The sequence below is a fragment of the Habropoda laboriosa genome, unplaced genomic scaffold (assembly GCF_001263275.1).
Source record: "Habropoda laboriosa isolate 0110345459 unplaced genomic scaffold, ASM126327v1 scaffold842, whole genome shotgun sequence".
Taxonomy (NCBI): domain Eukaryota; kingdom Metazoa; phylum Arthropoda; class Insecta; order Hymenoptera; family Apidae; genus Habropoda; species Habropoda laboriosa.
Window position 1 is genome coordinate 14997 of NW_017100935.1, and position 16596 is coordinate 31592.

At 44.6% G+C, this 16596-nt stretch overlaps 1 protein-coding gene across 1 annotated transcript; it reads left to right on the forward strand.

Annotated features, from left to right (window-relative positions):
* The first annotated feature begins 623 nt into the window (after window positions 1–623).
* Window positions 624–4168, forward strand: LOC108577552 (nuclear envelope integral membrane protein 1-like). Its single transcript, XM_017940732.1, has 7 exons — window positions 624–747; window positions 862–1038; window positions 2996–3105; window positions 3189–3408; window positions 3488–3627; window positions 3734–3949; window positions 4040–4168. The coding sequence occupies exons 1-7, from the start codon at window positions 624–626 to the stop codon at window positions 4166–4168; spliced, it is 1116 nt and encodes a 371-aa protein (XP_017796221.1).
* The last annotated feature ends 12428 nt before the right edge of the window (window positions 4169–16596 follow it).

Here is a 16596-nt window from a genome sequence, read left to right on the forward strand (position 1 = left end):
TAGGGAGAAGAAAATTTTTTTTTTTTTATTATCATTTTCCTAATGCTTCTCTGCAATTTGGCGGAGGAGACATTTGGCAGATTGTTGTAGCGGTTGTGATTTAATATCACGTGAATGGTCATCTCCATTGAGATGCCGCTACAGTCAATAAGTATGTAGTCATTTATAGGTCTATACATGGTGTTCGGGAGGTTTCGCCCTTTCCGTTTGAAAGGGTTAGAAATCCGTCTCCAAAAGATTTCCGGTTTTCCTCGAAGCCTACCCCTCGCGAACGCGCATGTAAAGGTGTAAATGATAAGATTTAGTTTGTCAAATGCTTACTAAAGTCTTACCGAGAGATTTTATTTTCAACGACGCACAGGTGTTCGTATTCGCGTAACAGAAGCACCAGAGTTCGTAATTAACGCAAGACGAGTAGAAAGTGATAACCGCAAGATATGTAGCGAGACTACCGTATGATTGGTAACAAAGAATAACTACCGTAAGGCGTGTAAAGGATTGACGAATGCGCAGTAAAACTGCGAAAGTTGCGCAGAATATTCTAAGAATATAAGAATAAATTATTTATTTTTACGAATAAAGAATATTCTAGAACATAAGAGTGTCGATCCCGCGTATCAGAAATGTGTTGTGTCTTGTACTTCGAACAAGCAATATGTTCGAGAGTGGTGGCGCTATGCTGTCGCTGGTTCGATGATGTTGGTTTGATGGATGGGGTGATGTTGGTGAAGATAAATAGTGTCACACGTATTTCAATATTATATTTCAGAATAAATTACTTGGTGATATAATCAATGTCTTAGTGTGGTGTGCGTGTGAATGTTGATCTTTATACAAATGTTAATAATCATCCCGTTTGAGGGTGTTGTGTCGCTATTTATATGAAAAGTGGATGTGTGGGAGGTGATGGTGTGCGCCAATTAGAGCGTGACTACCCTTCGGACAGTCCTCCAGGACCCGTTAGCATACCGCCCATCCTGGAAGTCCCAGTTGGCAGGGTGGTGGTACGTCGCGTTGGCGGGGGCATGAGGTCCAAGGGTAGCTCGCTCGTAATGGGACTTGAGCGGTCGGGGTGACGGGGAAGGTTTTATGGCACGGCACTAGTTATCGGATGGTCACAAGTGGGCACCAGGAAGACATGTGGCGCGCAGAAACTTTATGCTGCTACCGCCATAAATGCTTCCTGGACCTCGCTGGCAGATTAAAAGATTTAGTTGGCTGAAGGCAAAAAAAGGAAAGGTGTGCATTCAAAATCGTATGAAAGAACGGCCGTGCCATAAACCCAATCCCTAACAAAATGTTTAGGATGTTTAAGAATATTCTAGAATATAAGAGAGTCGATCCCGTATATAAGAAATGTTTAGGAAGTCTAAGAATACTCCGATGTATAAAAGGTTTAAGCTGCTTATACTACCTGGAATATTAATTAAGAGGTACGGTTGAAAGCTTCGCGGAATTTTAATTAGTAAAGGGTTAGAGAAATAACGGTTGTAACACCCGGAAATGGGAGGTTGCTGGGGTGTCTCTGAACAACTTTTTCCTTTACCAAAATGTTGGTTAAGCTTCATTTTTGAATTATTAACGAAAAACATTGGCCAATCAGAGCGCGCGTAGAGCCCGCGCCCAGGCACGAGAGCGCAGAGACTTACCCGCGCGCGATCGTGAACAAACGTATTGGCACAGCGAGGGTATCGAGGGAAGCGTGCGGCAAATGTTACATCGTCTTAAATTAAGAATAATCTGGAATTATTCGTTATTCATGAATAACAAATAAACTAATAAGTCGTTTAACACGTTGAATGCCGGACCAATTCTACGTAACTTGTCCACGGTGCCGGAAAGAATTTTTTATTCTAATACAACACGTTGCAATACGCATAAATAATATGTCAGTAGTTAGAAATAAAACTATTTAAATATGCTGTGTGATGCATTAGGTGAAAATTTTACAAATTACATAGATTATACTTGGAGAGACATTTATAATAAAGAAATTAGAAATTAGCGCTTTTACTTGGTAAATACACGAGAGCAAAGGATAAATTTTCATGGCAATGAAAGCGCAAAATGTTCAAAAGATGGTGGTGTGGAAACTTTCTATCGGCAGATATGTATGTTTTGTTTAAGAAGGATGTGTGTCAGTAATGATCCGGGTCCCTCTTGTTTTCTTTTTGTCCTTTTTTTTCATTTGTTTCTCGCTGGATGAAGGCAGAATAGAGGTAGAACGACGGTAACTGTCGTACAAGCATCGAGAGTTTGTTTGTTTTTTAAGCTTACATACCAGCTTCCTCTTATTTTGGCCGTGCTGGTTTCAGTGCCACACCTGAGTATATATTATTTCCCTTGCAAACAGCTTGGTCCTGCTATCCCGGGACGAATCGCGGTACACCGTTCAAATAATCTGCCGTTTGCCGCGTTTTCTCATTAGTGCGTCAGAATGTCAGTTTGCACGGGTCCCGTTTAAAATTTGGCAACGTACGAAGAATCGGCACGTAGACGATCAATCACGCGTTCACGATACGAGATGAGTAGAGCCCTTGACGAAGATGTGCGTCGTCGCATTCTTGGCATTTGATCGTGGAACCAAGGTGTAAATCGCTATTAACGACACGTACGTTTACTGAAATCACACATTCAAGTAAGTCGTGCTAACCTATAATTAATATTTGTAAAAATGCCGGTTGAAATATTCTCAGAAGTTATAGAGAGACAATGGGAAGAAATAGTGATTTTTATGCAGCAATAGTGTTACAAGGTCTATACATTTATAATATGTTGTTCTGCAAATTTTACAATTTCATTCTTGTTTTTTTATACAAAGAAACATTTACATTTCATGTCTTTTAATATTGCCCTAATGCTACAAAAAGTACACGACTGTACATAATTTACATTAGATTTCCATAAGAAAGAAAAGAAAAACTAATATTTCAGAAATGTCTAAGTAACACCTTCATATTGTATCTGTGATTTTCTTTATCTGATCTTGTTCCAGTCCTTTTTTTAAAGCCAGGAGTTGTCTCTCAAAATAATGAACCAGTCTTGAAAATATTTTGCCACAATGTCAATACCAAATCTTTTATGTATATGTGGAAAAGTTTACCCGTAAGAAATAACAGTTTGATATTGATACGCATAGATGCATTTCTGAAATATTACATTAGCACGTACTTTCTATGAAATTGTAGATACACTTAAGTACAAATACAGAAAACTATGATCTTTGTAATGGGAAAACTCCTCCAGAAGTATTGGAAAAGCACGAGAATCAGAGATATTGGCGTTTTAATTTATTTGGTACAAACAAGAGTAACAAGTTCAAAATTAATCCATTTGAAGAAGTTTGCATCGGTATATATGCATATCCGTCGAATTTACATAAACACTCAATGAGCATAACAGAAACACGTGAGTGCAATAAAAATATGAAATATTTGATGGTGTGAATGCACAATAGTAAAAGTGCATCGTGCTCTTGTACAAATAGGTATCGATGTTTACTCATTAATATTAATGATTATGGGCACCATCATCTATTGGAACGCTCCTAAATTAAGTGAAAGTCGAATTTTTTATTATTTCTGTGGAACATCTATAGTATATTATCTTACAAAATTATTGCGATGGGTAAATGATATTTTTATGTACTACACTTTTTCGTCGTTTCGTTGACATGTGCAACGCGACGTAGCAATTATATTTTGGTGAATGTGCGCAATGTACACAATTCAAGGGTAAAATAATGTACCGGATGGTCGCCACTAGTTGGACAATGAGTGTTTATATTATTCAAGCATTGTGGGCCCATGCACATATAATTACAGTAGAGTATAGAGAATGGATCACATTGTATATTCTACTTACATCTTTCATCAGTTTCATAATTTGTTATTGGTTTGGCACAATTACAAATGCTAGAACGAAAAAAGTTATCCAATGGTTTCTGCAGGTCTGTAGACTAATACTACTAACTACTACTAAAGCTCATAACAATTGCTCCATTATTCTCGTTTAATGCTTTTTTTTCTCGTTTATTTAGATAGGAGCGCTGTTTGCCATGTATCACAGCAGTTACTTCCGCGAAGTATCAATTTTTTCTTGTATTGTTATTATTCTTCTTTATAATTTTCCCATTGTTGCAATTCGAAAAGTGCGAAGTTATTGGTAAGTGAAGTTCATCGTCTATTGGTAAGTGAAGTTCATCTTTATAATACCATGCAGCAGCGTCACCAGCATTTAGTATAATCCTTTTATACAACAAGTACTGCCGACAAACCTAAAGTGCAGCCTCTGACGTCACACAGGGCCTAAAAGTGGGAGATGTAGGGGAAAGTGCGACGGCTCGCTGTTAGTAAGGCAATAGAGATAGAATAAGTCTATCGCAGTTACTCTTATGTCTTCCCTTATAGTCAGCCAATAGGGATAGAATAAGTCTATCGCACTTACTTTTCTATGAACAATAGATGACGATCGGATTTCGTTCGAGCAGTCGGTAAACAGATGAGCAGTCGATAATTGACCGGAATGATATTTTCAAGCACTCGAAAAAAAATTAAGTTCACGTCGCGCAGACACCATAAACAGGCGAACAGATGCCTGCGCGACGCCAAACGACGTGCATCCTGGTAAACTTTATTTTTTTATCCCATGTTCCCAAAATTTGTCTATTATTTCGATAAGTTTATTTTACAGGTTAAAATTCAAGCAATCCAATGGCATTTTTTCAAAATTATTCTATGACTGGGAACAGTGTCAAATTAGCAATTAAAACTTTAGCAGCGATTATTGTTATGAAATGAGCCCAAGGTCGAAATATTATCTTTAAACAAAGCCGAAATATTACGGTTAAAGTGACGACATGTCGTCTGATTTTGTCAAATTTTTCAAAATTTTAACATTAAATAGTGGCTGTTTGATGGCTTTTATTGGCTGTAAAAAGTGGCTGTCGGTCTGTGGTGGCACGCTGTTTTTCATTGCAGCCAGAAAGTTTTTAGCTCCTTAAGCAATTTTTTAATGCGCCGAAATCTACTTTTATTATTCAGAAATAGGAAAAAAATATTTACATTTTAGTTTTCTAACTGTTAAAAAATATTAATACATTTCCTGAGGTTTCCTTTACAATAACAATTTATTGTGTATGAGTCGCTTAGAAATTAACGTCTGCGCTATTAAATATGTCTTATGCGCCAACGTATGTAAGAGGACAAGGCGACCAAATAATTTTTAGTTTTCCGTTCTTTTATCAGCGTGTTACATTATCGACAGCTGACTTCCCCTCAAGCGCCTGCAGTGTAAGACCCAAGAGTAGTGAGGATGATCTGAACCGCCTATTTTGCCTCCATTTTGCTAGGCTGTGACGTCAGAGACTTCACATTAGGTTTGTCGGACTATACGTGTATACAGGGTGTCCTGTAACTCCTCGAACACCCGGGAATGGGGGGTTGCTGGGGTGACTCTGAACAACTTTTTCCTTTACCAAAATGTTGTTTGAAGCTTCATTTTTGAATTATTAACGAAAAACACTGTCCAATCAAAGTGCGCGTAGAGCCCGCGCTCAGGGACGGAGAACAGTTACCTCTTCCGTAGAAGACAGATCTTTTATTTCTTCTTTCTCAATCTCATTATTATGAGAAAAAAACTTGTTAACGTAATTTTCCATAATCGTGATTGCCTTTTTCGAACACGTTTTCACACCTCAAGTTTTAATAAATAAATTGTAAATAAAATTCGTACGCACTTACATCGAAAACATTTAAATCTGTTATTTGGACACAAACATCTAACGGCTAGTAATGTTTTTTTTTTTGCAATTTTAAAGTAATTATTTCAAATTTAATGTTTACATATTATTAAGTGCAGCTTTGAAATTAAATCTATCTTGAGCGAAAGATTTTTAAGATTCACATAAAGTTCAGTGAAATTCTTAATACTGTTACGGGTTACGCTTGTTGTGTCCTCACACGGAGCGTAATATTGGTTTGGGTTTTGTGGATCGGTCAGAACGTTCACCGTATGAGGGTGATACGTGGATGACAACAAATCCGAGAGGATTGGAACCTTCGGCGTATGTGGTTAATATGCCGTTCTCCGAAGGATGGATAGGTTGGAGGTTCCACGTGTATGGTTAACACGTCGTTGACAAGGTTTGTGGTGGACCGGTCAGAACATTCAACGTATGTGGTTAATACAATACGTCGTTCTCCAACAAGTCCGATAGGATTGGAACCTTCGGCGTATGTGGTAAATACGCCGTTCTCCGAAGGATGGAAAAGGTTTGGTGGTTGTGAGGACAGTACGTATCGTAATGTCGGATATACCTCGACCGGTAAAGATATATCCTTTGTGAGTTTAACTGTTTCATTACTAATGCTACAAGGAGATGGTCAATTGAATATAGGCTGAAGCAATTCTATAGTAACTATATTCTAATAATATTCAAGGAGTTTACAATAAGTTTACAATGGTTTAAAGATAAATTATAATGGTTGATTCTTGGCTGAGCAAGAATCTTCCTTCTCGACTTACGACGGCGAGTACGCGGAGACGTCGTAGACAAGTATGTCTAGTTGACACTTACGAGTTTAGTATTATGCTTGGTTGCTTGAAAGGGAATTGAGCCCGATCTTGCTCGTGTCAAGCGGCGACTATACGAATACTGCTCTACGTTAAAGTTCAGGGTAACTCTGAACTGTGACTGCCCCAGAGCATCGGAAATCATGCCCTTATATACCCAAAAATCTGTATTTTTTGGGTGGTGGGGGCCCTAATTTTCCCATGAGAACGAAACGCGTTCGTTTACTTTATCTCAAGGGGGTGAGCCCTGGGCGGATGTCTCGACGCCGCCGTGTCGGCTAGTCTGCGTACGTAACATCTCCCCCCTTAGAGGGAACATCGTTTATTACGATGCTTCTGCAATTTTAAGCCGACACGAGGGGCGTCGAGTTTACAATTATAAAAAAAAAAAATATATATGTATAAGAGTATGTGGCGAAGTATAAATGTAGTGTAAAGAAAAAAATGTGTAATAAAAAAATTAATATATAAAAGTGTATGACTAAAGGAAAGAGCTTAGGTTTACAAGGGGTGTCCGTCTGGTCGGCTGAGTTGTCCATGTGGTCGTTGCCCCACTCAGACGTACCAAATGGTTGGCCGGTGGAAGGTCATCCTCTGATTAGCGCCGTACCTGATGGCGTCTATAGTGCGTTAGCCTTCTGGCAAGGCGCAGGGTGCATTCCTCGCACTCGCGTGCGCTCCGGATGATGTTAATTGTTGCTCCGCAGTTATCGCAAGGGGCGGTCGCCGGGGTCCGGGTTGGCTCGTATCTGTCGTGTCTGTCCGGGTGCTCCAGGTCCTTGGCGCAGGTCATGCACAGGGTGCGCTCGTCCGTGCCAAAGATCGTGAATCTGGTGCACCCGTTTGCGTCCAGTATCTCCTGGAATTCCCGGTCTTGCGTCGCGGACTGGCGTAGTGTTGGACGTTTGGGGGCTGCTCTGGTTGCGGTAGCCGCTGTAGCAGCGCCTCCCTGCAGTCCTCGCAGTCCGTGGCTCTGCGGTTCATAGCCACTGTTTCTCCGCATTGGCTGCATTTGAGGGTTGACTCCCAACGGGTCGGGTGGTGCTCGTTGAACTCCTCGCCTGTCGTCGGAGTACTTTTTGCGTATTTTGCGCAAATGATTTCGTCGTCCATGCTGGTGTAGAACGTTCTTGTTGTGCAGAACGTTGTTGCCAGCATTGTGCGGAAATGCTGGAGGCGCGTTACGCTTTTGGAGGCTTGTTTTCTCAGGAGGCACATCTTGGCGATTGATATCTAGGTGGTCCTCGCTTGTGCCTTATATACCCAAAAAATCTATCCTGCATCCCCTCCAGTCCTTTGGCGTTTTAGTGATTGGTCGGGCATCCACCCCCGTATGTTGCTATCTGTGATGAACGCCAGGAGGAGGCCATTCTCCCAGATATATTCTGGGACTCCCTCGTCCTGGTCCCCGGTGGATGTTGCCGCATTGGGCCTGCGAGGTCGCGGTGTCTGCGTCCATTTCCCCGGTACGTAGGTCCCTTGGAAAGGGGTAAAATTCACCTTGTGGTGTATCAAGGTTCCTCGTCTTATTTCTTGAATCCAATGACCCTTTTCGCCTGGTTGGACTGCGATGGTTCGGTGTCCTTCGTTGCATTCTGTCTGCGTACTTTCGGAAGGCATTGCGAGAAACTGTGAGAAATTTTTTGTATTCTGGGTTCTTATATTCTTTGAGGTGGAAAGTGTTTAAAATTTTTCGTATCTGCACTTTTCGATCTCCTTTGCACCGTGTTTGAGGTTGGTACATTTTGTCATCAGATGAACTCAGGATATCGTAACGCTCCAGGTGCTGCGGCTCCAGTTCGAATTCAACGTCCTTTTCCTGTGTATTGGTGGCCAATACATGGCAGGTACCGTTATGGTTGCACACGGCGGCTTCGCCGATGTAGACCTTATCCGGTGTTTTTATGAGGGGTAAATAGCCTTCCTTTACCTCCGGGTTTGCAACCCTCAGCACGATTTGCTGTCTAGTCCTCGCTGGGATGCAATGTGTGGTGTTGAAGTCGGACTGATTGCTAAAAAAGATGGGTTTCGTTGGTCGATCCCGAGTTCCCAAGGTTTTATGGTAATATGAGATCTCGGCTTCTTCTTGCACCAAAAATGGGCTGCCAATAATTCCGCTTACTGGTAGTGGAAAATCTTTGATTACGTAGAATTGGCGGATGTACCATTAATATGTAGTGTTGTGGTGCCCAACGTGTGTACGGTTGCAGGTGCGATGCTGGTGATTTCTATTCGTTCTTCTGATGTAATTTCTGCGAATTCGTTTAATATGTCGAGGTTTACCAAGTTGGTCGCCGATCCAGTGATGATTAGAAATTCGCCTTCGCCTGTTTCCAGTTCCGGTGCTTTGATCCTAATTCGTGCCGTTGGTGATTCATTGATGGTCTCCCGCGTTTCTCGTCGCCGAAGCGAACCATCCGGCGATTTTTGGGGTGATCGCTCGTCATATCGCCGGTATGACGAACGCTGTTGGAGTTTAAAGACCCGGTCGGGCTGTTGCGTATAATCCTGTTGTTAGTCTTTCTTTCGTTTCCCCTGCAAGTATTTCCGTCATGTCCCCGTATGCCATATTTCCAACAATAAATCTTGGTCTGATCGACCCTTTCCTTCCTAGGATGTTTATTGTCTTGAGAAGGGAATCACTCGACCGGACAACACACGGTGCACGGAAAAAAAGTGTCGTCGCGAGCGTTAAACGAAAATTTACAAACAATCTTTCGACCTCGATGAAACACGCTGTTGTACGTGCAGAGATGTGTACGTAGAACTGGGAAACACTGTACCGTACATTCGAATATAATTGCATGGACAAATATCGTCGGTATTTCCGTGCGACGATCGATTTCCGATCTTTGATTTAGGATTCGTCTGAGAGTATCTCTGCCGGATTGTTCCATAGCAAATAGTGAACGGCAGATCGCAACACGCGTACACACACATATTGGCCACGGGATATTGCTGGTGATTGATCGATTACGAATCACCCGGACAATTCATCAAGAAGTGCGCGTTCGCGCACGCTCTCGATCTCTATATCCCGACAATGATCGTGTCAAGGACGCATGCCTGACCACGTGGAAAGCGCGATACCGGGCTCGATATTTGCTAAGCTGCAACGTGGACGGTTCGGGCGGGCAATTAACCCTTTGACGGTGTAATAAAATTATGAATTACGGCAAAAGGAATTTAGATTTCACAGGTATCTTTTTTTAATAATTACGTCGGGTGTGATCATTTTTAAAAGGGATACACGACTCAGACTGGACGTGTCTGTATCGTTCTTTTCGGGGACACCGACTAACTCGACGTTCGTTTCTCTCTGATAGCACTCCGCGAAACTTCATTTCTTCTCACGTCACGCTGATAAGAAACGGGTTAATTGCGTGGCCTTCTCTAACCATCGTCATCGTCCATCCTGCAAGCGTAACTCTCTCAGGGCTAATAACTATAAATCAATTGGTCGTATTCATTTAAAAGCTTAAATATTAATAACTATGTAGCGACCAGCTACAGCGGAGAACATTTGGCGAGCAGACTACCAGCACGGTTTATGACGTGCGCGCTTGAAAGGCTATTTTTGAGGAAACCGTTTTTAGCTTATTTAATTTCTAGAAATTCGACAATGCATGTCCGCGTAGAAACTTTCTCCGACGGCCTCAATAGCAAATTGCCGCAACATAAACCAAGGGTTTCCGAAAGGTCCGCCGTACGAGGCCCAGAGGCCCGACCGTCAGGTCACGAGTACCTGACCTGGAGGAATCTCAGCTGTGTTGCCAAATGACGTCACGAGAAAAACCTTCCCCGCCAAGTCGCACTGCGGTCCCCGAAAAAGCGCGCCAAGGGCGCAAGGGACACGCAGCGACTCAGAAAGAAATTACCTGATTGGTTAACACCGATGCGACGGGTTAACCAATCAGGGATGATTAACACGTAGCCGAAAGGCAGTAGGAAAAAAGCGAGGCGACAGGAGGGGAGTCTTGCACGGACCTCCAAAGCCGTCAGCCAACGTTTAATAAAGATCTCACTACTGCCGTGTGGGTATACAGCGTAACCCTAGTCACGCCTTATTATTCGTAACTACATTACTTCAGTTGCTATAATATTAAAAAAAATCAAACGTTTTTATTAGAAAATCTTGCAGTTTGCTTAGAATTTTTGTAATTACCCGGAATTTCTGTAATTCTTTAATTACCATTTTGATAATTTGGGGTGCTTTATTAGAGTGAGTCCCCCTACCTCTCACTACTCGAGATGTTAAAGAATGTAAGTGAGTCGTCTTGCTGCTATTTATGATTCTGTAGGTAACGTCAATCGTTTTTTATTAACCATTGCAGTAGGATGTACGGAATGGTAGGATATTCTTTGGTATCTGGGAAAAACACACAAAAGTTTATTTATCTTTCATCGATACAGTTAAATGTTTGGCACAAAATAATTTTGAACAAGTCAACGCAGTGTTCGAGGTGTTGCTTTTGCTTTCGGGCGTCCGGCTTTAGGTAGCCGTACTCTCTCGTTACAATATTAACGAAACGGATAAAATGATTCATAACAATTGTTGTGGGAAGGCGTCCGATGAGCCTCCTGTACTCTACTCTCTGGAAGGCGACCGGCGGATAGTCCAGCCGTTCTCTCCTCCAGAGAGTGACCCAGGTGTCAGTTCCCGTACTCTCCTGTGCTGTAAGGGCGTCCGAAAGCTAGGCTTCGTACTCTCCCACTCTGAAGGGCGACCGATGGTAATACCTCGTTCTCTCCCAGCAGAGTACAGCAGGACTGCTTGGCCCCGTCCGCGGCCGTGGTATTTATAGTTGAGCATTGCTAATGAAGCGCGGCTTATCAACAATGTTTTCCCGCGCGAAACCGCGATACTCCCGCGTAAAACCGCGAGTTTACCGCGTAAAATCACGAGTCTACCGCGGATCGCAAGCTAGTTTCTTCTAGAAGCTTCTTTCGCCGTCTTCATTGCTGGTTGTTACAGTCTCCCCCTCTGGACACGCCGTCGTCCCGACAAGTAGCTGGACTCTTATCATCGGCGGTGTCGCTTCCTCTGGCCCTGGTGTTGTTCGGTCGAGTGATCCTTGCGGGGTCGTCCGCGCCTGCGGATCGGTACCGCTGAAACTGGTGTCTGCTCGGCCGGGTGGCCCTTGCGGTGTCGTCCGCGCCTGTGGATCGGCACCACTGGAACTGGAGTCTGCTCGGATGTGCCGATGTAGGGTGTCAAGGCGGAGGTGTGGTATACTCCAAGACAGGTTGGTTCAGCGCCACGGCTTCCTATCTCGTAGCTGTTAGGTCCGACCTGGCGTGCGATGACGTATGGACCATATCGCTTGGGGGCGAGCTTCGATGTAAATTGCCGCTCACGCCTGCTGAGGGTATGGGTGGTTACCCATATCAAATCGTCTTTCTGGTAACCAGGGTTTGGTCGTCGGTGTCGGTCTGCGTACGCCTTCCTCTGGTCCTGCTGTTCCTCCTGATGTCGTTGAGCCACCTGCATCGTATCGGCAAGTGTCAGGAGCTTGGGTGTGATTTCAGGCAGGAAGTTTTCCGATTGAATCACGGCTCTCAAGTCACGGTTGGCATCGTCGGGTGTCCTTAGCTCCCTTCCAAATGTGAGATACGCTGCTGAATAACCGGTGGTCCCACACCTTGTTGAATTCATAGCGAACCTGATGGTTGGTAGTCTCTCGTCCCAGCTTGAGTGATCTGCCCCAACGTAGATGCCTAGCTGCGCTTTCAGATCACGATTTTTCCGTTCCACCGGATTGGCCTCTGGATGATAAACAGGAGTGAAGTTCTGCTGAATCCCAAAGCAGTGTGTAACCTGCTGCATGATGCCGCTGATGAACTGGGTGCTGTTGTCGCTTATGATTAGTCGGGACATTCCAAACCGAAGCATGACTTCGTGGATTAGGACGTCCGCACATGCTTCCGCTGTGGCCTGTTGTAGTGGAAATAGTTCCACCCATCGGGAAGCGACGTCCTCTATGATGAATATCCAACGGTTCTCCCTTCCGGTGGTCGGCAGTGGTCCAAAAAGATCGATTAACAGCACCTCGAATCTTCGCTGCATGACGGGTGTCTGCAGTAATCCAGCTGGTCTCAGATTACTGGCCTTGTATCGTTGACATTCAATACAAGATCGAACGTAGTCCGCGATTTCTCGGTACATCCCAGGCAAGAAGTACCGCATGGCGATCGGATGAAGGGTGTGTTGTGCTCCATAGTGGCCCGCCGTCGTGTCATCATGGTATGCCCGGAGAATTTCCTTCCTCTCGTGCACCGGAACAACCAGCTGGGCTTCCTCCGAGTCGACGTTTGGTGCGTAGCGGTACAGTACGCCGTCGTTGACGAGGTACCCGCGTGATGTCCATTTCATGAGTTCTTCGTCCTTCGTGGTTGATTCCAATGTCTCGATGATGGTTTTTAAATTCTGGTCCTTCAGCTGCTCATCACGTGTCACGGCTGGCCCACGATTAGGGATGTCGACTGCGATCTCGGCAACGTCAGCTCTCGGTTCCTCATTCCATGGTTCGCTCGGTAGTCTCGACAGCATATCTGCAACAACATTACATCTCCCGGGGATGTATTGAATCGTCGGGTAATATGGCTGTAAAAGAAGGGCCCAGCGGGCCAGTCGCCCACTGGATGATTTGAGTGTCATAAGCCACTTCAAGGGTTGGTGGTCAGTGGCGATGGTTACTTCCGCCCCTTCAATGTAACCGCGAAATTTATCCACGGCCCATACAACAGCTAATGCCTCGCGTTCCGTCGTGGAATAATTCCTCTCCGCAGGTGTTAGCAGCCGGCTTGCATATTCTATCGGATGTTCGGTGTCTTTTTCCCCTTGCAGCAGGACTGCTCCTATGGCGTAGCTACTTGCATCGGTCCGGATAGTATAAGGCCGCACCTCGTCGGAACATTGCAGAATCGGTGGTGTGATAAGAGCTCTCTTCAGTTCGTCGAACGCTTGCTGTTGACTAGCGGTCCATTCCCAGGTGGCCTTCTTCTTCATGAGCATTGTCAGTGACTGCGCGGTGGCGGCGAAATTCGGTAAATTCGGTAAATTCGACGAAAATCGTCTGTACCAAGAACAAGTTTGCAAAAAGGAAATTAATTGTTTTAGGTTTATGGGTGCACGCATGTAACGGATGGCCTTGACTTTCTCGGGATCAGGTAAAATGCCCTTGGGTGTTAATATATGTCCAAGATATTTGATATCTGGGCAGTAAAAACGACATTTCCGCTGGTTCATAGGTAAACCGAATTGGCGTAGTCTGTCGAATACCGCTTGTAAATCGTCCAGATGTTCTTGAAAATTTGATGATAGTACCAGAAGATCGTCAAGATAGACGAGCACATTGCGTGTCCCCAAACCCGCTCTCATCCGGTCCATCAGCCGCTGAATCTTCGCCCGTGCATTTTTCAGTCTAAACGGCATTCGTTTAAAGCGAAATACTCCAAACGGTGTCGTGAAAGCTGTTTTATCCCGGTCCTCTTCTCTCACGCCGATTTACTAATAGCCAGATTCTAGATCCAACGCTGTCATATACCCTGGTTTCTTCGCTGCATGGAGCAGATCATCGATTCGGGGTAACGGGTAGGAATCGGTGACTGTGACGGCATTAAGTTTTCGATAATCCACGCAAACTCGAATACCGCCATCCTTTTTCTGCACTAAGACAACGGGCGCAGCCCACGGTGATTCGCACTCTTCTACAATATTTCCCTACGACATTTTTTGTATTTCCACCCGGAGCTGGTCTCGTTTCACGGGTGGCAGCCGGTAGGGTGGTACCGCGATTGGGGCATGATCGCCAGTCGCGATCCGGTGAACGGCTTCCGTCGTGGATCACTCCGTTGCCTGAAACAAATCAACATTGGCCCACAGTAATTCGCGGATCCTCTTCTTCTCGCCCGCTGTAATATTCACAGCTTCATCCTCCTTTATTTCTTATATCTCCACGGCCGCGACGTCCAAGCGAATCGATTCATACGACTGTACACACTTCTCGAATAACTCGTCAAATCCTGGCCATCTCAGTGGATGTTCACTTGATTCCCCTTGCATTATTTCCATAGGCTCTTCTGCGTCGAGGTATACTTCTAAGTCGGTCGGTCCTGCGTCGCGTATCGGGCTCACTGGAGCTGGTGGTGGTTTCGCGAATTTTTCGATCTTCTTGAAAATGGTCGCGTCGGTGTCAGGATTTCCTTTCTCCTCCCCCTCGACGAAAGGTACCTCACGTGTGTCTGGTTCGTCGGTGAAGTCGTACTGTGTATCAGGCTGGTCGATGAAGTTCCAACTTCGTTGTGGGATATTTAGAACTACGCCGGCGTCGTCGATGAAATCCTCGCCCAACAAAGTCCGGTTATCCTTGCTTTCCGGAAGGACAATGAATTTGGTCCGGATTGTACGATCCTGCAGCGTGGCTTTGAGTTCCGTAATTAGTACGTTCCGCACGCGAGGGTGTCCGTCGGCCAATGCAATCTGCATTCGCTTCTCTTCAAAGTTGACGCCTTTCTTCTTCAGGACTGCGTGGAGGCTCTGCCTCGCGATCGAACATTTTGTTCCAGTATCGAGGAAAGCGCACCCTTTCACTCCCGCGACGACCAGGTTGACGGTGGGTCGCGGCTTTGCTACCGGTGCCGCACTTACCGAGCAAAATGCTGCTTGGATCGCTGATTTGCCGACGGATTTTGAGCAATCGGGGCATTTACTACGTACAAAACCTAGTTTTCCGCAGCCGTAGCAATGAAGAGACGCGGGGGCCTGATATGGCGGTTTGGATCTTGGAGTTTCAATTGGTGGTCGAGGAGTGTATAGTTTTAGATGGTGGTGTGGCCTGAAAACGCCGAAATCTACATTCAATGCCCGTATGACCGCTGCGGCGACAAATATTACACCGGCGTCGCTCCTTGTCATAAGGTGCGAGGAACCTGTGCTCCACTGAACGGCTATACTTTGCTAATTGTGTCTCCTTCTCCAGGTTTTCTACTTCCTGTGCGCGTTCAATGAGATTTTGAAAGTTGGAGACTGCTTCGTGTGGTATCTTTGCCCTGAGTGGCAGTCGGAGAAGTCCATATATCATATCCAACTGCACCCTCTCGCAGTGTTGCTGCAATAGTTCCGCAAGGAGGGCTCGTTTTCCGCTGATGAATATGTCGGTGGAAGTGTTCTCGTTCTGGTTGGTTCTAAAAATTTCTAAATAAATTTGATACGCTTGACGGCGTGGTGCAAATGTGACTCTTATCAATTCGATGGCTTCCTCCCATGAGGAAACGGTGTTCTGGACGCTTCTCCACCAGATTGATGCATTACCTTCAAATAGTAGGGACAAACCGCGTAGAGCATTTTGATCATTAATATTTTCGATGTCTTTGAATATCGCGATCGTTGCCGCAAACGCGTTGACTTTCGCATGATCGTGGCAGCCATTGAAACGCGCGGCGCATTTCGAAAAACTGCCTTGTTCTAATGACTGTTTTCCACTTAAGGAACCCAGTAATTTTGAAAATTGAGATGTTGATAATTGTACCGGTGATACTAGAGGAGTGTCTTTGGAAGAGGAATTGGTGTCTTGGAATTGGAGTTTGAGTTTTGAATCTCAGAGCCTGTGGAATTGTGGATCTCGGCCTGTGCGTTGGGCGCCAACATTGTAGTAGGATATACGGAATGGTAGGATATTCTTTGGTATCTGGGAAGAACACACAAAAGTTTATTTATCTTTCGTCGATACATGTTAAATGTTTGGTACAACCAAAATGTATGTTAAATAATTTTGAACAAGTCAACGCAGTGTTCGAGTTGTTGCTTTTGCTTTCGGGCGTCCGGCTTTAAGCAGCCGTACTCTCCAGTTACAATATTAACGAAACGGATAAAATGATTCATAATAATTATTGTGGGAAGGCGTCCGATGAGCCTCCTGTACTCTACTCTCTGGAAGGCGACCGGCGGATAGTCTAGCCGTTCTTTCCATTCCAGGAGTGACCCAGGTATAGCTCTCGTACTCTCCTATCACAATATTTAAG

Coding starts and splice junctions, on each gene's coding strand:
- LOC108577552 (XM_017940732.1), top strand. CDS start 624: ATGTGTTGTGTCTTGTACTTCGAACAAGCAATATGTTCGAGAGTGGTG. Junction 748..861: donor GAAGATAAATAGTGTCACAC/GTATTTCAATAT, acceptor ATCCCGTTTGAG/GGTGTTGTGTCGCTATTTAT. Junction 3,409..3,487: donor AATGAGCATAACAGAAACAC/GTGAGTGCAATA, acceptor TTGTACAAATAG/GTATCGATGTTTACTCATTA.